Source organism: Dama dama, chromosome 9, assembly GCF_033118175.1.
Source record: "Dama dama isolate Ldn47 chromosome 9, ASM3311817v1, whole genome shotgun sequence".
Classification (NCBI taxonomy): Eukaryota; Metazoa; Chordata; class Mammalia; order Artiodactyla; family Cervidae; genus Dama; species Dama dama.
In genome coordinates this window covers 97,383,680-97,407,328 of record NC_083689.1, presented here as the reverse complement: position 1 = coordinate 97,407,328, position 23,649 = coordinate 97,383,680, and the positions used below count along the sequence as shown (strand labels likewise).

The following is a 23,649-nucleotide window of genomic DNA, read 5'->3' as shown; positions in this document are numbered from 1 at the left end:
TTCAATTAGGTAAGAGAACATGCTACTCGGAATTAATGACACGGATTACTGAAGATCTTAAATGGCAGCCTAAGAAGTTCGAACTTCAACCTAAGAAGTCTGAACTTTAATTTCTGGACAGTCAAGATCTTCAGCTTGTGAGGACAAGCTCGAAATAGCGATGTGATAAATCCTTTGCATACCTCTATTATACTATTCTCTACCTGTACTCATATCCTTCCACCATAAGGCTTAACGATTGGGATGGAGCTTCCCCAAGATTGAGAAAAATTCTGACACATATGTTTGATGAAGGGTAAATGAGTTGAATGAAGACGACGTGTGCTTTTTTTATTTTACTCATTACTAAGCAAGGTATGGTAGAATACAGCAGAATACTGAACAGTACTTGAATCACTTTTACTTTTCAAGAGTTTGCATAAGATAACTTTATAAAAATATATATTAATGTTGAAAGTTTAAGATATTTGGAAAGTATTTCCTGATTAACTCCAGGGAATACTCCAGAATGAACACAGCAATTCTAGCCAAATCCAATCAATGAATGGTCACTGTCTGGAGCAGAGTTTGTATAAACTAAGTACAGAGTTACTAAGTAACTTAGTAAACGAAGTTACAGAGTTAAGTAAACTAAGGTTTGTGCCACAACAAATTAACAATGTCTGCTGAAGTGTTGGATTAGGAGTAGACACTCAAAAGACTCCTGTTTCCCATCCCATTCTTGCTCCATAAATTAGCAATTTGGTTTCTTTAAAAACTTTTTATGTCTTATGTGAATTACAGAAAGAAAAACTCCATTTGAATAAAGGTTCCCATTAGTTGAGCTTAGTTAATCAAAGATTTGCTGCATCCAGGGCTTCTCTGATGGTTCAGTGGCTGAGTCCACCTTCCAACGCAGGGGACACCAGTTTCTGTCCCCGATCTGGGAAGACTTCAAATGTTAAGCAGCAACAAAGCCTGTGTGCCGCAACTGCTGACCTGTGCTCCCAAGCCCCAGAGCTGCAACTACTGGGCCCGAGCACTGCGACTACTGAAGGCCTTGCACCTTAGATCTGGAAGGCCCCAGCAAGAAGTCACCATGATGAGAAGCCCTGGCTGCAACTAGAGAAAGCCTGCCCTCAGCAATGAGAAAGAAAGCAAAGGGTGTGTCAAAGGGATAGAGAATTGTTATCCTTTCTTCATTTTCTGGTTTCAGGATATTAACTATTCTAGCTGTAAAGATAGGGCTGATTTGACTGTGTGCCTTAGAATTCCAGTGCATGTTCTACTGCTGCTGCTGCTGCTAAATTGTTTCAATCGTGTCCAACTCTGTGCGATGCTATAGACGGCAGCCCACCAGGCTCCGCCAGCCCTGGGATTCTCCAGGCAAGAACACTGGAGTGGGTTGCCATTTCCTTCTCCAATGCGTGAAAGTGAAGTCGCTCAGTCGGTCCGACTCTTCACGACGCCATGGACTGCAGCCTACCAGGCTCCTCGGCCCATGGGATTTTCCAGGCAAGAGTACTGGAGTCGGTTGTCATGGCCTTCTCCGAGTGCATGTTCTATAAAAGAGTTAGTTCTGTGTTTAAACAAAGCAACAAACCCAGATCACCTTGGAGAAGAGGAAAATCAACACTTGGGTCAAGGAAAACTGGAGGGGACGGGGGTGGGGATGCAGGAGAGAACACCTGTAAATACTGAGTTCCAAAGTTTACACCGAAAGTTATGAGCCTTGACCCAGGGAAAGGCTGAACAGCAGTGGTTTGAAATGTGGTCAGCCCTGCAGTATCCCACAATCCTCCTCAAACACATGCAGTGCCCTCACCTCCCATGAGGGGTGAACCAAAATAACTGCCTTTTAAAGGTTTAAAATATCTACTTCTGCTTTATTGATTCTGCCAAAGCCTTTGACTGTGTAGATCACAACAAATTGTGGAAAATTCTTCAAGCGATGGGAATACCAAATCACCTTACCTGCCTCCTAAGAACTCTACATGCAGGTCAAGCAGCAAGTTAGAACCAGATATGGAACAGAATGGTTCCAAATAAGGAAAGGAGTACATCAAGGCTGTATAGTGTCACCCTGCTTATTGAACTTATATGCAGAGTACATCATGTGAAATGTCAGGCTGGATGAAGCACAAAGTGGAATCCAGATTGCTGGGAGAAACATTAATAATCTCAGATACACAGATGACACCACTCTTATGGCAGAAAGTGAAGAGGAACTGAAGAGCCTCTTGATGAAAGTGAAAGAGGAGAGTGAAAAAGCTGGCTTAAAGCTCAACATTCAAAAAACCGAGATCATGGCACCTGGTTGCATCACTTCGTGGCAAACAGATGGGGGAACAATGGAAACAGTGACAGACTTCATTTTCCTGTGCTCCAAAATCACTGCAGATTGTGACTGCACCCATGAAATTAAAAGACGCTTGCTCCTTGGAAGAAAAACTATGACCAACCTAGACAGCATATTAAAAACCAGAGACATTACTTTGCCAACAAAGGTCTGCCTAGTCAAAGCTACAGTTTTTCCAGTCGTCACGTATGGATGTGAGAGTTGGACTATAAAGAAAGCTGAGTGCTGAAGAATTGATGCTTTTGAACTGTGGTGTTGGAGAAGACTCTTGAAAGTCCCTTGGACTGCAAGGAGATCCAACCAGTCAATCCTAAAGGAAATCAGTCCTGAATATTCACTGGAGAGACTGATGGTGCAGCTGAAACTCCCAATACTTTGGCCACCTGATGCAAAGAACAGACTCACTGGGAAAGATGCTAATGCTGGGAAAGATCGACGGCGAGAGGAGAACGGGACGACAGAGGATGAGATGGTTGGATGGCATCACCAACTCCATGGACATGAGTTTGAGTAGGTTCTGGTAGTTGGTGATGGGCAGGGAAGCCTGGAGTGCTGCAGTCCAGGCACACACGCCTGAGCAACTGAACTGAACTGAAAGGCTTAAACCATAGTTCCTTAGATGAGACAAAAACGCAAACATTATCGTACAAGTTTTGTCATCCTTATAAAAAACAGAGTAGGCACCCTTTTGGTCGGGGTGCAAGCTGTTAACGGTCCGGCTCAGGTTACATTTTTGTTTACCTAGGGGAAAGTCCCAGGACTTGTGTCCGCAGTTCTCCGAAAGCCTTTAAATTAGGCTCTCGATAGCAACTGCGTAGCTCCACTGGGAACCGTCCACGTGCGCCCTTTCTCTGGAAAAGCGCGAGAGAGACGCCGACTGCAACCCCGCCCTCGCACCTCACTCCAGACCCCACCCCCAGGCGGTGCAGGCGCACTGGGGAGTCTCAGGGAGCACCTTCGACCCGGTACGCCAAGTGACGCGAGAGTTCTCTTCCACCATGGCGGCCCGTCGTGAGCATGCGCAACTAGACACGGACCCGCTCCTGCGGTTACTCTTACCGAATAGCCTTGGGTTTCCTGAGTCCAGCTCAAGTTCTTTTTGTCCCTTTCTTGATGCAACTCACTTCATCTAAAAGAGTTGCTATTTGGAGATAAAACTTGGTTTTCTCATTAAATTCCCACTCTGCTCTTAGAAGGCAGGTCGCGGGCCTTTAGACAGTCGGTCCTGACAGATATGAAAAAAAAAAAAAAAAAACGGGGTATGATCTCTAGAGCACTTAAAGAGTCTGCCAATTCAGCGACATAACAGAATCACTTTACAAAAAGTACTCTGCTTTGTTCCACTATGTGCTTCACCAGACTCAGAAGATGTTTCATTGCCCCAAGTCAGTGAGAACGGAACATCTATTTAGTGACAAGGACCTGTAGGGTAAACTGCGCGTGCGCGAGCCGCCCGGGCGCTGTGAGAAGCGTGAGAAGCTGCGTTAACCGCGCCTCTGGTCGTCCCGGTTTGCCTGAGTTCCGGTCCGCCATGGGGAAGGTGAATGTGGCCAAGTTGCGTTACATGAGCCGGGATGACTTCAGGGTCCTGACAGCGGTAAGAAGTACCCCGTTTTTCCCCCTCCTCTGTCCTTTTCCACCGAGCGTGCCTTTTCTCTTGCTCCAGGTTTGCTGGGAGCTGAGCAAGGCCCTAGTGCCCCCAGAACGCAGCCGACGTTGGGACTGAGGAAAAAGATCAGATAGTCGGGTTTTTCAAAAGCGTTTGTCCACAAGCTTTTATTTTCCCCCACTTGAAGCAAAGGCCCCCGCTCGTCGTTCCTTTCTGCTCCCCTTCTCCAGAATCACATTCCAGTCTCTGTGGCCTAGGAAGTTTCTTTGACCCTGGGCTGCGTTTTCCGACCGAGAAGGGTTTAAAACTCTCTCTTTTTTTTTTTTTTTTTTGGTTTAAGACTCTTGAAGAGAATTAATTGGTAGCTGAAGAAAAGTTATGACCAACCTAGACAACATATTAAAAAGCAGAGACATTACTTTACCAATAAAGGTCCGACTAGACAAGGCTATGGTTTTTCCAGGAGTCACATATGGATATGAGAGTTGGACTGTAAAGAAAGCTGAACGCGGAAAGATTGATGCTTTTGAACTGTGGTGTTGGAGAAGACTCTTGAGAGTCCCTTGGACTGCAAGGAGATCCAACCAGCCCATCCTAAAGAAGATCAGTCCTGAATATTCGTTGGAAGGACTGATGCTGAAGCTGAAATTCCAATACTTTGGCCACCTGATAGGAAGAACTGAGTCATTTGCATCGACCCTGATGCTGGGAAAGATTGAAGGCAGGAGAAGGGGAGGACAGAGGATGAGATGGTTGGATGGCATTACTGACTGGATGCTTGAGCAAGCTCCGAGAGTTGGTGATGGACAGGGAGGCCTGGCGTGCTGCAGTCCATGGGGTCGCAAAGAGTTGGACACGACTGAGCGGCTGAACTGAACTGCGTTTCCTACTAACATACTCAGTCACATAGCATTCCTTCAGCTTCATTCAATCAACACATACTTAATGGGTTTTTAGTAACAGTTTTAGGGAATTGCAGAGGGTACAGGACAGATAAGAGAAAGGAGACAAGTCATCCAGTAAACGAATAAATAACAGGGATATCAGGTAAAAAGTGTTATGAAGATAAGAGGATAATAAAATAGAAACTCAGCGTGATGGGCGCAAGGGGCCTGAATACTGTTTGTAAACTCTTCAGTTAGACAAGACTGTCTGAGTGCAAGAATCTTGTCTGTTTTTTAAAAAGTTCCTGGCACTTGATACTGAATAAATACTTGTTAAGTAGAAGAAAGAATTTGGGGGGGGGGGGGGGCAGGCGGACATAATAGCTGAATGGAAAGGAACCTGCTGAGTAAAGTCCTTGCAAGGAATTGAAGGGAGAGGAAACCAGTGGTTAAGTGCGAAGACCCGCAGGCAGGAACAACTTTTGAAGACTAGAAAGGCCAGGTTGGCTGGAGCAAAGTAAGTAAGAAGCTGAAGAGTTGGAGATATAACTGGAAAAGATGAGAGCCAGATGATATGCTATAGATATAGAGCCATACAGGCTTGGTAAAGAATTTGAAATAAATTCTAAGTATAGGGGAGTCCCTGAATGTTTTTAAGCAGGAAAGTGGCAAAAACTGGTTTTATGGTCTTAGCATTATAGCACAAAGATCAACACATAGATTAGGCATTTGCAGAATAAAACACATTTATTTAGGAGCTGTTATCTTTTGCTTAAATAGACATTGCTTAAGGACTAAACTGTGAAATGCAAATTCATTGTAAAATTTGGAAGACAATTTTTTGTCCTCCCATAGATTCTGAAATTCAGGTAGACATCCTCTAAATACCTAGTGTCAAAAGATACTTTCATTCTCTACTTGTTCAGCACATTAACTCATCCCTTAATGCCACTGTCAGAAATAGGGGAGTCAAGAGAATGTTAGAGAAACAGAACAAAGCATGGAAGGTGAATTAAGTTTAAAGTGTGAGGTTTTGGTTGGGATATCAGAACGATGCCAGATTTATCTTCCAAAACTTGACCTTAGCAATTCTTAAGTTCTTTTTGAAGCTCACCAAGGAGTGGCCTAATTGTTAAAATGTTTCAGTCTCACTTGAGTCTTACCAGTCTTGATATAGGTGACCACCTTTCCTTGACCTTCTTCCCTTTATTTCTCCGGTGCCTCCTATATCAATAATCATCCTTTGGCTGCCGTTTACCTTTTGGTGTGAATTCCTCCCCAAGTTCTGTCCCTCATCCCTCCTTTTTCTCCCATTATATTCTTGATTAATGACCACGCCCTTTCATGACTTTATCTCTTCATTAAATAATTGACAGATTTTTTTCCTGTAGTTATTACTTCATTCCCAAGTGCAGGTCACCCTTTCCAATTTTCCTTAACATCTTCTTTTGAAGTATCTTTCTTTGAAGGATCTTCCAACACCTCAAACTCAATGTGCTCAAATAGAATTAAGCAACTTTGTCTACCTCCTCACGCCTTTCCCAAACTTCATTAAAATAATGATTATTATTATCTTAATAATCCTTCTTCAACTTGCACTCTTCATTCACTTTACCCTTCCCTATCAAGTGCCGGTCTCTCCCATACTAATTTCTTCAATTCTTTCCCTCCATTCCCTTCACCTCTCCTCTATTCTGGCTTCTATCTTCTCTGACAGTACTGTTGTCTTTGTTCTCCAGTATACCACCTCCAGTTTTTGCCTTCCATAAACCGCTTTGCATATTCCTGCTAAATTAATGTCCTTAAAACAACCTTTTTCATGTATTTCCCTTGACTAAACATTTTCATGAGTTTCCTACTTTCCTCAATATAAAATATGACTAGGGAAGGTAATAATTACATCTCATAATTGCTTCCGGAACTGCATGGTCAGAGAAGTTTAAAAAAGTTAAGTTTTTACCAGAGTTTTGATAGATAGCGACTCTATGTTGTTTATGGTTACATTTTTGTGTTCTTCAATTTCAGGTTGAAATGGGCATGAAGAACCATGAAATTGTTCCCTGCAGTTTGGTTGCTTCTATAGCCAGCCTTAAACATGGTGGTTGTAATAAAGTCTTAAGAGAACTAGTAAAACATAAACTCATAGCTTGGGAGCGAACCAAAAGTAAGTATTTGAGGCACCCTTTGTGATTTTCCATGTATTGGCTTCCCCCAGAGCAGGTATTCCAAAAGGCAGATAGAAGTTCTCATGCTAAGAAAACACTAGACCTAGAACTGACACAGCACACATGTTCTTCTGCTCAGAGCAGTCACCAGACCCACCCAGATCAAAGAAGTTAGAGAAATAACTTCCACTTCCTGGTAAGGGATTAGGAAGTTCCAGGTGCAGAAGAGCAAGTAGAATAGAGATACCATTGTTACTGTCTTGGGAAAGTACAGTCGGCCAAAGGACTCTAGAGCATTACCTCTCAAACCATTGTGGCGATGGTTTGTGGTTCTTTTCCACCTTTATAAAGGGTCCATACCTTTATAAAATAATATAAATACTAGAAAGATGAAGTAAAAAATTGACAAAATACAGGCACATATTCCTTCTTGTTAAAGACAAAATAATTTTGTAATATTGATAGAAAAATATTTTAACTTAACCACTTAATTTCAGTTTGTATAGGGATTCCCTGGTAGCTCAGTTGGTAAAGAATCTGTCTGCAATGCAGGAGACCCAGGTTCAATTCCTGGGTTGGGAAGATCTACTGGAGAAGGGATAGGCAACCCACTCCAGTATTCTTGGGCTTCCCTGGTGGCTCAGCTGGTAAAGAATCTGCCTGCAATGTGGGAGACCTGGGTTTGATCCCTGGGTAGGGAAGATTCCCTGGAGAAGGAAAAGGCTACCCACTCCAGTATTCTGGCCTGGAGAATTCCAAGGACTATAGTCCATTGGGTTGCAAAGAGTCAGATGCCACTGAGACAAATTGATACAAAAATTTTTAGCTTAACCACTTAATTTCAGTTTGTATAACTTGTCTCAGACTATTAAGCCTTTCCAGACCGGTGTCAGTCTATAGATTACCATTTGAGTAACACTGCTCAGAGAAGAAATAAAAATTACAGGAAATGCCAAAACTCATAAGACTTGGTAGCCAGTCTTTTTCCAGCTAAGACTTCCCAGGTTTAAATTGTTCTCTTGACATGATGTGACTTGACGGTACAATATAACTAAAATATGATCTTTCTCATTTGATTTTGTCTAGCTGTCCAGGGCTATCGGTTGACAAATGCAGGCTATGATTACCTAGCTTTGAAAACGTTGTCTTCTAGACAGGTGGTTGAGTCTGTTGGAAACCAGATGGGTGTTGGCAAAGAATCTGGTAAGTGCTAACTAATAGTACTATTTTGAGTGCATTATTTGCTTTAATTTATATTTCCCTTAAAAAAGGAGTCATCTCTTTAATTTTCTATTTTTCTGACTAAACAGTAAATTGAAAAATTGTTTGGAAGCAATATGGATTTTGAAATTACTGTTATTTGGTAAATTGTTTGTTCATAAGTCTACCACTGAAAGTTCAGTTATACCAAGAATTAGTTTTCCTATACTAACTGAAATCTTTGGCAAAAACTTTCTATGTTCTTACTTTAATATCTGAAAAACTGGACATTTGTAATAATTTTTAAAAATACTACAAGGAAGTTCTAAAAACCACATTTTTTTTCATAACAGCAGTATGATCAACAAGGCAAAGTTAAGTATGTGTAGAACACAGAAAAAAATTCTGAAATAGCATTAAAGAAATACTTATGTATTGGTTTTTTTATCTGTGATAAAAGTAAAGAACAGGGGGTGATTTTCTTTATGACATGCTGCTTATACACGGCTTTTTGTCTTACATAGTTTATCCTGTATAGTTACATAATTTAAACTGAGAGCAAAAAAATTAGAAGCAAAAGAACTATCAGAAAACCTATTTCAAAGGAGGTTGTTTTGGGTACTTCATATGATTTGGATGTCTGTTATATTATTATCCAAACTATTTAAATTTAATAAGGCTTCCCAGGTGTTGCGAACTTCCCTGGTGGCTCAACAGTAAAGAATCTGCCTGCCAATGCAAGAGATTCAGGTTCAGTTCCTGGGCCAGGAAGATCCCCTATAATAGGAAATGGCAACCCACTCTAGTATGCTTGCCTAGAAAATTCCATGGAAAGAAGAGCCTGGTGGGCTGCAGTCCATGGGGTTACAAAGAGTCAGAGGTGACTGAGCACACACATACAAGTAATATTAGATTCCTAAATATGAGAAGGTATGTGGACATGTATAGCTGTAATGAAACACTTTTTTTTGAGATACACTTCCTCTTAATGTTTTTTATGTCCAATTTTTTTCAATTTAAAAAAATGGCTTTTTTTTTTTTTTTAAGAACTTCATTACTTGCAAAATGATGAAGTACAGAAGAGAGTACAATGAAAAGTGAATCTTAACTCCTAACCCAGGTCTCCATCTCCTTTTATTACTTCCCAAAGCTATGACTGTTTATTTAATAGCCCATATGTCCTAGAAATATTCTGTGTCAATACAAGTATGTTATGTACTGAGGATATATGTATCTTTTTTAATCATAGGTGAAAGCAAGCAGTCCTTAACAATTCTGCACATTGATTTTTTTCCGTTTGGTGCATCCATGACATTTCATATCAGCATAGATGTCTTCCTCATAGTTGTCAAGTACATTCTTAGAAATTAAATTATTAGAGCTAAAGTTAGGTACATTAAGAATTTTGGTATGACCAAATTTCCTGCAATTTGTGTCAGTTTATAATCTCACCCACATCAGAGAGAGAGGCTGTTTGTCTTGAGTAATTAGGACATGTTCTAAATGTCAGTAATAGAATATTTATGGGAAGATCTGCTCCATTCTGATTACTGTAGGATTATATTCTGACACTCAGTGTTTATTCATTGAAGCAGTTTAAGAATTGAACTTTACATTGCTGAAAAAGTTTTTGTTGTTTTGTTTTTTTATTTATTTATTTGTTTATTTTTTGGCCTCGCCTCACAACATGTAGGACTAGCTCCTAACCACTGTTAAGTGTAGAGTCTTAACCACTGGACCACTGGGGAAGTCCCTTTTGTACAGGAAAATGTTATTAATCCCTTCTCATGCATGTAAGACACTAAAGAACAATTAGATGTTTCCACACTATATTTAATTGAGCATTAAACACCTTTGGAAGCAATAACTTTTGATACCTTTGCACCCCTGTTTTCTTTGTAGTAGATATTAATACATGTCATCACTTTGAATTGTAACTAAAATAAAGAGTTTTGCCGAATAAGTATTTCAAGTTATTGAGAAAGATAACATTTGGTACAACTAAAATCAAAGTTAGAAAATTAGAATTGATTAAACTTACTGGAACAAAAATATAATAATGATCCTTTTAAAATTTTGACTTTAGATATTTACATTGTTGCAAATGAAGAAGGGCAGCAGTTTGCATTAAAGCTTCACAGACTGGGAAGAACCTCCTTTCGAAATCTGAAAAACAAGCGTGATTACCATAAACACAGGCATAACATGTCTTGGCTTTATTTGTCTCGTCTCTCTGCCATGAAAGAATTTGCTTATATGAAGGTACTTTTAATTAATTTTAAATTAGTAACCAAACAGTATATGTAGTTGAAAGGTTGTAGTGACATGCATCAGTCCGTTGCCTCCATATCTCCCTACCCCCTGTCACAGTCCTTGCAGACAGTCACTTTTAACTCTTTTGACTGTTTCTGTTATTTGTTTTTCTGGTGGTTTCCCTTCTATGCAAAAGTGTTTTTAGCTGTTATAAATGCATAAAGGCAACTTTTATGCAGCAGTGTTAACAAGGTAGAGTAGCCTGAAATAATTAATGATGTAAATGTATGTGTGTGAATGTATATTTGTTCAGTGTATATATGTATGTCTGTCTCTAATTAAAAACACCAAATAGTTACCTTCTTCAGAAACCTTAGTGTCTCAGATAAGTTGACTATTATTTTTTTCCCCACAATGGAAGAAATGTTAATTTATGAATTTATATGTATATTAGAAATGGTAGAAATCTTAGTTTTTAATCTTTTACCTTTCAAAATATGTTCAGTATAGATTTATTAAGTATCTTAAAAATATCCAAGTTACTTGTCTTCACTAGTAAATTAAATAAAAAAGTAACTGCATTTTTACTATTCTCGCCAGTAGAATTTATTTGTTATAACTTTTTAAAATTTTGAATTATTGACAGTTGTATGACCTGTTGTTTCTTGGGAGTTTCATGTACTTAAATTTTTAGTAATCATGAGGGAAGAATCCTCAAGGCAGTATAAATAAGTGCTACTAATATCATATATACTGTGTTTTTTGTCTTACACCAATGTTTGTGTCCTATGACCACACACCATTACTCATCAGTAATGTGAGTAAGCAGTTTGGTAGGAATTCTTGCACATTTCCCCCAAACTGTAGTAAATATTTTCTTGGTGTGTTTATAGGAAGATACAGGAGTAGAGTCTGGTTGTACATAAATATGCTTTGTAAGTTTAGTCTTTCTTTTCTTAAGTAAAAATAAGATTGAGCTTTAACTTAAGGATTATGGCACAGGGCTAAACCACTGTGACATTAGTTAAAGTTGTTATATACTCGTGAGCTGCCAAGGCTCAGATCCAAAACCATTTGGATTTAAAAATAAAAAAGGTACAACCAAGCAGACAGTCACTGGGGAATGGGAAGTAGTTCAGTTCCTGTCTAAGGAAGGTAGGAAAGAGTAGACAGCATCATAAAAGTAACCCTGTTAAGCATACACTAAGTGTCAGCTCTGTGCCTACCTCTGTGTTGAGTATTTTGCAGCGTAGGAGTGGGAGGGTGGAGGTGAATAGTGAATACCAAAGGAGTAACAACAGTCTGTCTTAAAATTAGGAAGGTAACGAACACACGCCTGGAGCCTATTATAGAGTGAAATAAGTCAGAAAGAGAGATATAAATGTCATTTACTAATGCATATATATATGGACTCTAGAAAGATGGTACTGATGAATTTATTTGCAGGGCAGCAGTGGAGAAACAGACATAGAGAACAGACTTATAATAGACTCGGGGGACGGGAGGAAGGAGAGGGTGAGCTGCGTGGAGAGAGTAACTTGGAAACTTACATCACCGTATGTAAAGCAGACAGCCGCTGGGAATTTGCTGTATGTCTCAGGGAACTCAAACGGGCTCTGTAACAATCTAGAAGGCCGGATGGGGAGGGAGATGGGAGGAGGGGAGGGGACAGGGGTGTACCTGTGGCTGATTCTTGATGTTTGACAGAAAACAAAATTCTGTAAAGCAGTTACCCTTCAATTAAAAATTAAAGTAAAAAACAGTTTAAATGTCAGATCATGTTGAGTTTAGAGAAACTTCTGTAGAGTAAAAGGAATTTTCTTGAATGGGATTTGCAATGACTTGTCTATAAGGAAAAGACAAGTCTGTGTACTTTGCAAAGGAGCCAGAATGACAGACAGGAATGTGAGTGTGAGCCCTGTGTGTACGGATGACAGTCATCAAGGTGGCTGTTACGATCACACTCTAGAGTATTTATTGTACAGAGTATTGAAGAGAACTAGGACTGAACAAGTGGATTAAGGAGTTTTGAAAACTAGGGAAAGTTATTCAGACTGAAATCAATATTTACAGCATTGTAGGTTTTTTAAAATGGAGCATTGACACAAGCATCTTAGTTGGTACTAGTACACTGAGGAAAGGTTTGGTGTGCAGCGCTGAACCGTTGTTGATGTGGTTGGGGTAACAGTGACAAAGCCCTGTTAGAAGTGGCAGCATCCCGAATGGCAGAATGCAGAAAACTACGATATTTTGAAGGAAGTAATAAAAACACGACTTTGGAAGCAGTAGGATAGGAAAAGTTAAGCAGGGGGAAAATGAATTTATGGATGGCGGGTAGTAACATTTGACTCAGATTCCCAGTGTTTGTGACTGCAGCGATTCTTTGTCACGTAAGAGATTGGTGTTGTGGTCCGAAGGAAAAAGTCGGTGCTCTATAAACTAAAATGTCCAATATACTGAAATATTTCATTTCCTGATATACCAGAAGACAGTGTTTCCAAATCACAGTTTATTTCCATTTGAATTTTTTAAGCACACGCCAGTAAATGACAGAAGCTTACAAAATAGAAGAGGATATACATATCCTAAGAGACTGAACTGCTTGAAGGCAGAGACATTTTCACACTCATTTTTGTAACCCTAGCACAATGTGTATTTGGTAAACGGTCAATAAATGAATATTTGGTAAAAAAGTGAATTACAAAACTGATTTCCAATTTTATTTTTATATATAGCTCATCCTGTGCTGTGAATAAGTCATACGTAATCATGTGTTAACTGTAATATTGTGAAGGTTATGATTTTTTTTTTCCCCTGGTTTTGGACAGGTACACTTAACTTTATTGTTCCCTAAAAATTAATGACCTCTTCATTACTTTTTACCTGTTTTGCTATGTTTTAGGCATTGTATGAAAGGAAATTTCCAGTTCCAAAGCCAATTGATTATAATCGCCATGCAGTGGTCATGGAACTCATAAATGGCTATCCTCTGTAAGTATTTATTATTCTTAAAACTATGAGTTCTAATAAATAGTTGTAAGGTTCAGTTTTTTAAAATAAGTTTTTTCCATTGAATGGAGTATGACTTTGGGGAGTTAGAAATGAACATAAAGCAGTAGACTTAAAGGCAAATTGAAAATTCAGTTTCATTCTGACAATGTGGATTTTTATTAACAATCTAGTGTGTGCCAAGCACTGTTCAAGGCACCCCAATAAACAAAGTCCCTGTCCTCACAGAGCTTACGTTCTGATGGAAGGAAACTTGCAATAAATAGCTGAACAAGGAATTGTATGATACATCAGATAGTGGTGAATGCTATGGATAAAAATAAAATAGGGTAAGTGGGACAAGAAATACTGAGACAGATGTGGAAGGCTGGGATGATCAGGAAAGTTCTCATTGGTAAAGTGACTTTTCAGCAGAATCCTGAAACAAGCGAGAGAAGAAATGATGCGGATATCTAAGAACATTCTAGGCAGAGAAAAGAGCAAAAGTCCTGAGATGGGCGCTTACCTTCATGTTCAGGGAACAGTGAGGAGGCCACTGTGGCTGGAGCTGACTCTAGGGAAAAATTGTGAGTGATGAGATCAGAGACTGTTTTGGTAGAGAGGATATATTTAAATATGAAAGAAAATGGAAGTGTTAGTTGCTCAGTCGTGTCGGACTCTTCGCAGCCCTACGGACTGTAGCCTACCAGACTCCTCTGTCCATCGAATTCTCGAGGCAAGAATTCTGGAGCGGATTGCCATTCCCTTCTCCAGGGGATCTGCCTGACACAGGGATCAAACCCAGTCTCCCACATTACAGGTGGATTCTTTACCAGCTGAGCTACCAGGGACGCCCAACGTTGAGTAACTTTAGGGTTCATTTGATACACTTGTGTTTCCTCACATGACTGCCATTGAGACAGTATTACAGGGACCATTTTGATTGAGACAGGAAGCCATTGGAGGGTTCTTCTGGTGGCAGTAATAGTACTAACCACTGGCTGCCAGGGAACTCCCTAGCACTGGAGGATTTTTGAATTGAGAAGAGACATGATCTGACTGATGCTATGATGGGATCACTCTGGCTGCCTATTGAAAATATACTAAAGGAAGACTAGGACAGGGTTAGGAAGAAAAGTTAGGAGATTATTATAATCCTCAAAAGAGATGATGGTAGTCTAGATCAGAGTGGTAGATGTGAAGGTGAGGGAACAGTTGTCAGATTCTGGATGTGTTTTACAGTCAGGGCCTACATGATTTGTTTGAGATTGGATATTGACAAGAAGGAAGTGGCAAGTAAAGATCTGGGGCCTGAATAATGAATTGATTAGAGGGATAAAGTTGCCACTTATAGAAATGGGAAAGGCTGCAGGAAGACAGTTGGGAGTTAGTGGGGCAGAATCAGAGGTTCACTTGGGGACATGGTCAGTTAGAGATGCCTAGAAGCTCAGGGGAAGTCTAGATTGAAGTCTGTGAATGAGATCAAGAATGGTTAAAACAATAGGTTTTAGGATTCGCCTTTGAGGAGCTCCAAAATTTATAGGTCAGAGAAAAGCTGAAAAACTAGCTAAAAAGACTAAGAAGGAATGATCAGTGCAGAAAGAGGACAGCCTTAAGAGTTAGTAGACCAAGGGTCAAGTGAAAGGATCTGCTTCAAGGACCAGGAAGGGATTAGCTAATAGACCAGATTATGATGAAGATCAAGAATTGACCACTGGATATGGCAGGTCATTTGGAAGTCATTGGTGGTTTTGACAAGAGCCATTTTATTGGAGCAGGATGAATGGAAGCCTATTTGAAATGGGTTCATTAGAATGGGAGGAAAAAAATTGGAGAAAGCACAACTAGAGGAGTTTGGTTATAAAGAATGTGGAACAAAGAATGTGTGTAATAGTGGGAAGAAGATGCAGATTTGAGTGGGTTGTAGCTTTTTTTTTTAAAATAAGAGGTATTATGTCTATATGCAGATAGGAATGAAGAGAGGCTAGCAAGACTTGAAATGGAAATATTTATATGTAAATACACCCAGTGCTTGCTTTCATTAAAATCATGAATGAGGACAAATGAACCATTTCCTTACTTTCAGATGTCAGATACACCATGTTGAAGATCCTGCATCAGTATATGATGAAGCTATGGAACTGATTGTTAAACTTGCAAATCATGGACTGATTCATGGAGATTTCAATGAATTCAATCTAATTTTGGATAAAGATGATCACATTACCATGATCGATTTTCCACAAATGGTTTCAACTTCTCATCCCAATGCTGAATGGTATACTCTGGACATGGCTGTGTTTATGTGTGCTGCAGTCATTTTTTAATTTATTCTTAAGTTTTAAGCCTTGTCATACTGCCATTTGGGTTAATAACTGTTTTGAAGTGGCTGATAAGGATATCAAAGTGCTAGGATCTTTCCACCTAAGAACTTTTCTTATTCCTCAGTATTTTAAAGGGGGGAAAAATGCGCATTGATCCAGTTTTTAAAATTTATTCATTAAAATAATATTGTTTATTAGAAGTCTGAAGAAACTGTTTACTTTTATAAATCATCAAAAGAATTTGAATTACTCTTATAAGTTGACAAACTTGCAAAAGTCAAGCTTTCTTAGCAATGGAACTATCTATTCAAACAAACTTTTGGGTGTATGCCCAATTTTTAAAACAAAAGCCTGCTCAGAAGTAGGGACACAGAAGGGGGGACCCTGGTCACCATCCTCTCTGCCTTTTTCTGCTTTTCTCTCTGTTGCATAGTTGCCTCCAAGAGGATTTCACCCAGCATAATTTAATAATTTTTTATGGCCTTAATGAAAGTTGTGGTTTTATACTGAACCTCAGTTACAGACAGATAATGATACCGCCTCCTGTCATTTTTAGCTTTTATTTTGTTAAGAGAATGGAATTCAAGTAAAACGTCATCCTGACACAGGGCAGAATCAATTTATGTACTGTGATAATCTTATTTCTCGTGCTACTTGACCATCTAAACAAGCCCAATTGTGAAATATGACAGAACATTTTCCTTTATGTGTTTGTATTCCATGATGCAATTGAGCATAATCAAATTAAGGTTGAGTACTTTTCTCTCCTGTTCTCTCAATTCCATGTCATCCTATCTCTTAATTCTCCCTTTCTGGACACCTTCTAGAGAATTTAATCTGTTCCTGCTACTTTATGGTTACCTAAAAAGCACCCTGATATTCAGAGGTCCTTCTATTCCCAGATTAACGTGTCTTCAGATTACTATTTATAAGCCATAGCATTATTAATCTCTTATAAATGTTTACTGCATATCAGCTATTGGGTAATAAAGATAATATAACCGTAACATTCATTAGCCCACAAACTTTTTCTTATGAGTCACTGGTCTGTTTTTGTCTTCAACTTTCCCAGTTGACTAGAGGTTCTAGTGAGCGTAGCTGATGGGAACTATAACTAGACAGACTGAAAAGTAGAAATTGGCCCCCAAACTGGGTTTCATATGTGTATCTGTCACAGTATGGGAAAACCTTGAGTTTATTCTAACCATAGGAACTGTATGCCCTTGACAGCTTATAGTCCTTGTTAGTTCCTCTGCTTTTAGTTTTAGTTTTTCAGATATTGGCAACTGATTTATTTTTCATTTGAGTAACATCCTTTTCTCTTTCATGTAAGGATAAGAGTGTTATAACAAATAGCAGGGATGTTGTCATTGGCTAATAAGGAAAAAGATGAGCAACAAAGTCTATAAAAAAAATGATTCTTGCTTTTGCAGGTATTTTGACAGAGATGTGAAATGCATTAGAGATTTCTTCATGAAACGTTTCAGCTATGAAAGTGAGCTTTTCCCAACCTTTAGTGATATAAGGTTTGTACACTGCATTGCATAAAATGATAGAATTCTGTTAAAATCCCTGATTTATTTACTTAGAAACACTTTCGTCTAAAATTTTTTCAAATAGTGACCTTTGGTATATTATAATCGTTGTTCAGTATCACTGCTGGTAATATACAAATGAAACTTAAAAACTATGCCTGCCTGTGGTCCATTAACCTTACTGAATTTGGAAGAGGGACATACTTGCTAAGTCACTTCAGTCGTGTCCAATTCTGTGCGACCCCATAGATGGCAGCCCATCAGGCTCCCCCTTCCCTGGGATTCTCCAGGCAAGAACACTGGAGTGGGGTGCCATTGCCTTCTCCAGGAACATACTTAGTTTCTTATAAATTCAAGAACTCTTATTCAATAGCGGATGCTCTATGAATAACTAATTTTTAAAGAATAAAGTCCTGTTTATCAGAATTTGTGTTTTTCCTTTATTCACTGTAGAAACTATCTTTAATTGATTCATGGAACATAATTCTCACAGCCAAATTTTCTCATTTTATATGCTCAGTTAAGATGCTGGTTTTTGATTTAGGATGATTGACCCAATTTAAAATTGTTACCCCCCCAAAAAAGTTAATTTATTAAGTCAGTATGCACTGAAATTTCTGTAACTTTTCTAATATCTGTTGCCCTTCACAGTCCTTTTATTCTTAAATGACAACTAACATATATCCTTTATATTTGTGTACTTAAGTGATTTAAGTATTACCTTTTATTTTTAGGCAGAGAAAAACCTTTAAAAGCTATAAACTGTTAAATCCATTTGAGAGTCATACTGAATATACTTCCCCATGTTAGGTGGATTTTTTTTTCTTTTTCTAAATGTATAACATTCTTTTTTTCCTAGGAGGGAGGACTCTCTTGACGTAGAGGTTTCTGCCAGTGGCTACACAAAGGAGATGCAGGCAGATGATGAACTACTTCATCCAGCAGGTCCAGATGATAAAAATATTGAAACAGAGGAGAGATCTGAATTCTCACTTTCTGATGAAGAGATGTCAGAAAGAGCCAAGGATTGTAGATCAGAAAATGAAAGTGGACGGAACTCTGTAGGTGAATCAGTTGACTGCTGTTGCAGATCATTTGAAAACCTTGAGCAAATAAAGGAAGGTAGTTTGTCAGAGGACAATGCTGATGCACACAATTTCGAAATGACTGAATTCAGTCAAGCTTTAGAAGAAATAGAAGGGCAGGTTGTTGAAAACAGTTCTTTAACTGAATTTTCTGGGGAGAACAGGAGATGTGAACATGACAGCAGGCAAGATGGTGAGACAGGTCAAGGTGGAATCATCGTGGGCCCTGAGGAGGCTGAAGATGAGTGCCCTCATCTAATTGCCTTGTCATCGTTGAGCAAAGAATTCAGGCCTTTCAGGTATAGATTTTTGTTGATTATTTTTTTACTTTAATCTGGAGACCTATACTTTGATTCTGGTAAATGAGTGCTTTTTTCAAATGGCATGACAGCTGTTTTCTGCATCGGTATGTGCAGATAGCTCAGTCAGTAGAGCATCCTCTTAAACTGAGGGTCCAGGGTTCAAGTCCTTGTTCCAGCGCAACATTCCTTTGGGGCTTCCCTGGTAGCTCAGCTGGTAAAGAATCCACCTGCAACGCAGGAGACCCCGGTTCGATTCCTGGATCCGGAAGATCCGCTGGAGAAGGGATAGTCTACCCACTGCAGTGTTGGGCTTCCCTGGTGGCTCAGCCGGTAAAGAATCTGCCTACAATGCAGGAGACCTGGGTTTGATCCCTGGGTTGGGAAGATGCCCTGGAGAAGGGAACAGCTACCCACTCCAGTATTCTGGCCTGGAGAATTCCATGGACTGTACAGTCCATTGGGTCGAAAAGAGTCGGACACAGCTGAGCGACTTTCACTTTCATGCGCATAATGAAAGCAGATATCACTTCTATTGTTATAATTCAAATAACTCTATCTACCGTTGACTTGATGCTACCACATATATTCGGTTTTAAGCAGTTCTGTCTTAAAATTCAAATGATTACTTTCAAATAATAAATTGATGAGGTTTTAGACATGAATTGTTTGTATTTTTTAATAATTATTTGTCTAACGTATGTTTGATTAATGTATAGTGTAATAAAAATGTAAGTGTGCTCTTAATATACATACTTAAAATGGATTTTCTCTGGTACTTTGAAACTTCTGTACTTATTTGTTAGTGTACAATTAAAAATTACCATTACATTATTTTTCTTGTAAGATATTTTTTTTTTTTTTGGATAAATATCACATATTTGTGAATCAGCCTTGGCTTAGATAGCAAAAGATCTAAAATTTAACTTTTAGGATTTGGGGTAGTTTAATGAAATGGCTTTATTTCAGAATATTGATAGTAATATTGTATAAATTAAGCATAATTAAGGATTAACTATGTAAATGTTTGTTTCATCTCATTTCTAGAGATGAAGAAAATATGGAAGATACTAATCGACATAGAACGAGAACTTTGAGTGTCGCTTCTGTGGGCAGTGTTTTAAGCTGTTCAACAATTCCTCCGGTAACTGTTCATTCGACATTTCCAGGGTATTTACTGGGTCACTGCTGTGGGCTTCCCAGGTGGTGCTAGTGGTAAAGAACGTGCCTATCAATGCAGGAGACATAAATGCAACCCACTCTGGTATTCTTGCCTGGAGAACCCCCATGGACAGAGGAACCTGGCAGGCTACAGTCCATAGGGTCGCAGAGTTGGACACGACTGAAGTGGATGAGCACACACAGAACCACACGGTCTGCAGTTGGTTGAATCTGCAGTCGCAGAGGCACCTCTGATGCAGGCGGCTGGCCCTTCAAGTTATACTCAGATTTTGAACTGTAAAGTGGGTCCATGCCCCTAACAGCCTCGTTCAAGGATCAACTGTATTTTAGTTCCCATTTCATCATTCTTTTTAAATATACTAATGTGGATTTTTTTTCCTACTTGTGAGTTGTGATTTGGAAATAACTGACCCTCAGAATTCTGAAGGTGTTGCTCTGTTGTTAAGACACCAAGCTTATGATGCTGATCTGATTCAGGTTTCTGGTCTCCTGGGGTGAGGAACTGGGACAGTTGCCTAGTTTCCTGAGATAGAGAAAAATCACTCCCATGTTAAACTTTCAGCCAGTCCTAATGCTTTCAGTCATGAAACTTCTGCAGTACCAACCAGGTGCTTCTGAAACTCTGACTTTCCTGAGACTGCGTCTCATAGGGTCTCAGCCTCTGCAGGAACTTGCATTCTGATTCTTGTTTCCCTTTCTCTTCTTTTACTTTTCTTCCCGTTGAGAATCATCAGAGTGAAATAAAGAGGGATAACTTGTTAAAGCCTGTCTGCCTGACTATGTGAGATAATCCAAAGTCTGCATTTAACTAGACTCATCCAGATTCCAGATTTTTACACTAATACACATACAGTCCAATAAACACTACATTAGGAAGACTAGTTTTCCTAGTTCCTTTTTACCTCTCACATCCATTAATCTTTCCTTTTTCATGACAGGTTTTTAATAAATGCTTCTTTGTGCCTAACAGGGTGAGGCATATTAAGAAGAGCCCCTTGTTTCAATCAATTTCACCATTCAACTTCTTTTTTTAGGAGAGAGGTTGGATGATGTAAGATTATATATGATTAAATAACAGGCTGAATACTCCAGAGGGGGAAAAAAGGTTCCTGTGAACAAAATATTCATCTTGCACGTCATTTGGCATTGGCGGCCAGTGTCTTAAGTGATAAAGAAATAATTTGAATTTATGATCAGTCATCATGTGAAAACATACATTTCTCCCAGAAACTGTATGAGGACTTTTCCATGAGTAACTCCCGCCATCGAGTCATTTCTATACCTAAAGTTAGGAAGGCGCTCTTGCGTGTATTTGACCAGTACTAAATGCTTTCAAACATAATTTTCTGCTACAGAACCATGCCTACGTTTACTTAGAAAGCAAAGGAATAGGCAGGTTTTTTTGTCTTTTCTTGGTTTTTTTGTTAGTGGTGGTGGTTTTGTTTTCCATTGTACTGTGTTTGAGTTTTGGGGGTTGGTTTGGCAGTTTGTTGGTTTTTCCCGGTTTTTCTAGTGACACTAGGTGGCACTATGATTTGTTACTCAAAAAATTGTGATTGTTCACTACTATCCTGCTATACCCTGCTTTTAGCTGTAATCTGTATTTGAGTTAAGAATTTAATTCCTCCTATTTTGTAGCAGTTCAATGTTTTGTTTTATTGCTGGTTAATAGGTATACCGTCAGTGTTTAGAACTTTTTAAACTCAAGCTTTTAATAGGAAATTTTAAAACATTAGCAGTGTAAATCTTTCTTTTATTGACCATTTACTCTCTATCAAAATAATCAGTTTTCAGTGATACTAATTCATAATATCTTTCCAGGAATTGGTGAAACAGAAGGTGAAACGTCAGTTGACAAAACAACAAAAATCAGCTGTGAGACGACGGTTACAGAAGGGAGAAGCAAATATATTCACCAAGCAACGGCGAGAAAACATGCAAAATATTAAATCAAGTTTGGAAGCAGCTAGCTTTTGGGGAGAGTAATATATTTAAGACCTTGACTGTACTGCACAAAGTTACTGTGATCCCTTTTAAAGCCACCTTTAGTATTTTTTGGACCAAGGCAGATATATAAATAGGTAAATAAACCCTCTTTCGTCAATAAACTTGACTCATTCAATACATGTTTTCTAAAAAATAGATAAGAGTAATTGTCTGCAAAAGCAACACAGTTTTCCTAGTTATTTTTGTTAGGAATGTTTGAGAATTTTTTGAAATCTCAGTATCGCTGTGTTTGTCGTTTCTTTGCTCTCTGCCGGTAGGTTGCTTGGTTTCATGTCACAGCTTTTCCATTTACCAGTGGGAACGTCTAAGCGAATCGCATTTCTCTCTCCCTCTTTTTCTCCTCTGCCTCGGTTTTTGTACTGTTAAAATTGGGTTTATAACTACTTTGTAGTATTGTTTTGAGGACTGTATGAGAGATCGCATAGAAAGCACTTGGAACAATGCCCAGCACCTTAACGTGTACCTGGGCATTGGAATGATAATCGTAATGATGTTTTATCTTTCAGAAAATTTGCTAATAACTTGGTTGTGTTTCATTTAGCCACTGGAAGAACTTACTGCCATCCATTTTTTTTAGTCTCTATTATTAAGGATAAGTCAGTAATGTCTGTCTATTTTCCATTACTTAAATCAGTAACATGATAATGGGAGCAGAAACTTGAGACAGTCCCACCATGATTTTTTACTGTTTCTGGATTTTTTGCAGCCTGAGCAGAAGTGGACTCAAGGGTGGGGAGGAGTAGAAAGGGTGAGAAGTGGAGCATTCTGATATCCTCAGCTGGGTGGCTTGAGAACATGTTTCACATCAAAGTTAGCAAATGTAGTTGACCCTTGAACAACATGGGTTTGAGCTGCGAGGGTCCACTTATACACGGATTTTTTTTTTTTTCTTCAGTAAACACATACTACAGTTCTGTTTGGTCTGAGGTTGGCTGAATCTGCAGGTATAGGAGGACTGACTGTAAAGTTACAGGTGGATATTTTGCTGCCTTGGGGGTCATTTCCCCCAGGAAAAAAAATACATAATGCATGGTTTCTCCCTCAAAGACTTTTATTATCCAGTGAGATGTGAAAATGGGTTCTTAGATACATGTGACTGATGATAATCCAGTCTCTTCAGCATCAGCATGGCCAGGAAAAGAGATGTCACCTGCAGTGGAGATGGCCACTAGATGGCAGTGTCACCCCACAGTCACCAGCCAGGATGACCTTGAATTTCTTTTTTTTTTTCCATTTATTTTTATTAGTTGGAAGCTAATTACTTTACAATATTGTAGTGGTTTTTGCCATACATTGACATGAATCAGCCATGGATTTATATGTGTTCCCCATCCCGATCCCCCCCTCCCGACCTTGAATTTCTTGATTCTGTAGTTACCGTTGGCCAGGAGATAAAACAGCAGATTCTTTTCCAAGCTTGATAAAGATAGCAGATTCCCTTTAACCTTTGCAAAACTAGTTTTACTGTCCATTCACAGTAAACCTATCTGGTAAATTCACTTTAATAATAATACAGATACAAGAAAATGTCAAATCCAAGTCCCTTGATAATTATACTAATTTTGAAAGTATTTACATAGCTTTGAATTTTAGGTATGTCTTTAAATGCAGGTATTCATTTTTTTTATAATCTACTTTAAAGCATTTTAATAACAAAGTTGAAGACAATGTAATAGAACCACAGACTGTTTTGGAATACATTTTCTTATATTAAAAAAGGTTCAAAAACAAATTGGGAATGACACTAGATGACTTCACCCTGCTCAGCTTTATTCAGTTG

General features: G+C 38.9%; 1 protein-coding gene across 1 annotated transcript; it reads left to right on the top strand.

Annotated features, from left to right (window-relative positions):
* Positions 1–3,594: 3,594 nt before the first annotated feature.
* On the top strand, positions 3,595–22,031 carry RIOK2 (RIO kinase 2). Its single transcript, XM_061152070.1, has 10 exons — positions 3,595–3,935; positions 6,857–6,995; positions 8,083–8,199; positions 10,283–10,458; positions 13,352–13,440; positions 15,524–15,715; positions 17,195–17,287; positions 18,156–18,680; positions 19,728–19,824; positions 21,684–22,031. The coding sequence occupies exons 1-10, from the start codon at positions 3,870–3,872 to the stop codon at positions 21,846–21,848; spliced, it is 1,659 nt and encodes a 552-aa protein (XP_061008053.1). The 5' UTR covers positions 3,595–3,869; the 3' UTR covers positions 21,849–22,031.
* The last annotated feature ends 1,618 nt before the right edge of the window (positions 22,032–23,649 follow it).

Coding starts and splice junctions, on each gene's coding strand:
- RIOK2 (XM_061152070.1), top strand. CDS start 3,870: ATGGGGAAGGTGAATGTGGCCAAGTTGCGTTACATGAGCCGGGATGAC. Junction 10,459..13,351: donor AAGAATTTGCTTATATGAAG/GTACTTTTAATT, acceptor GCTATGTTTTAG/GCATTGTATGAAAGGAAATT. Junction 18,681..19,727: donor AAAGAATTCAGGCCTTTCAG/GTATAGATTTTT, acceptor TCTCATTTCTAG/AGATGAAGAAAATATGGAAG.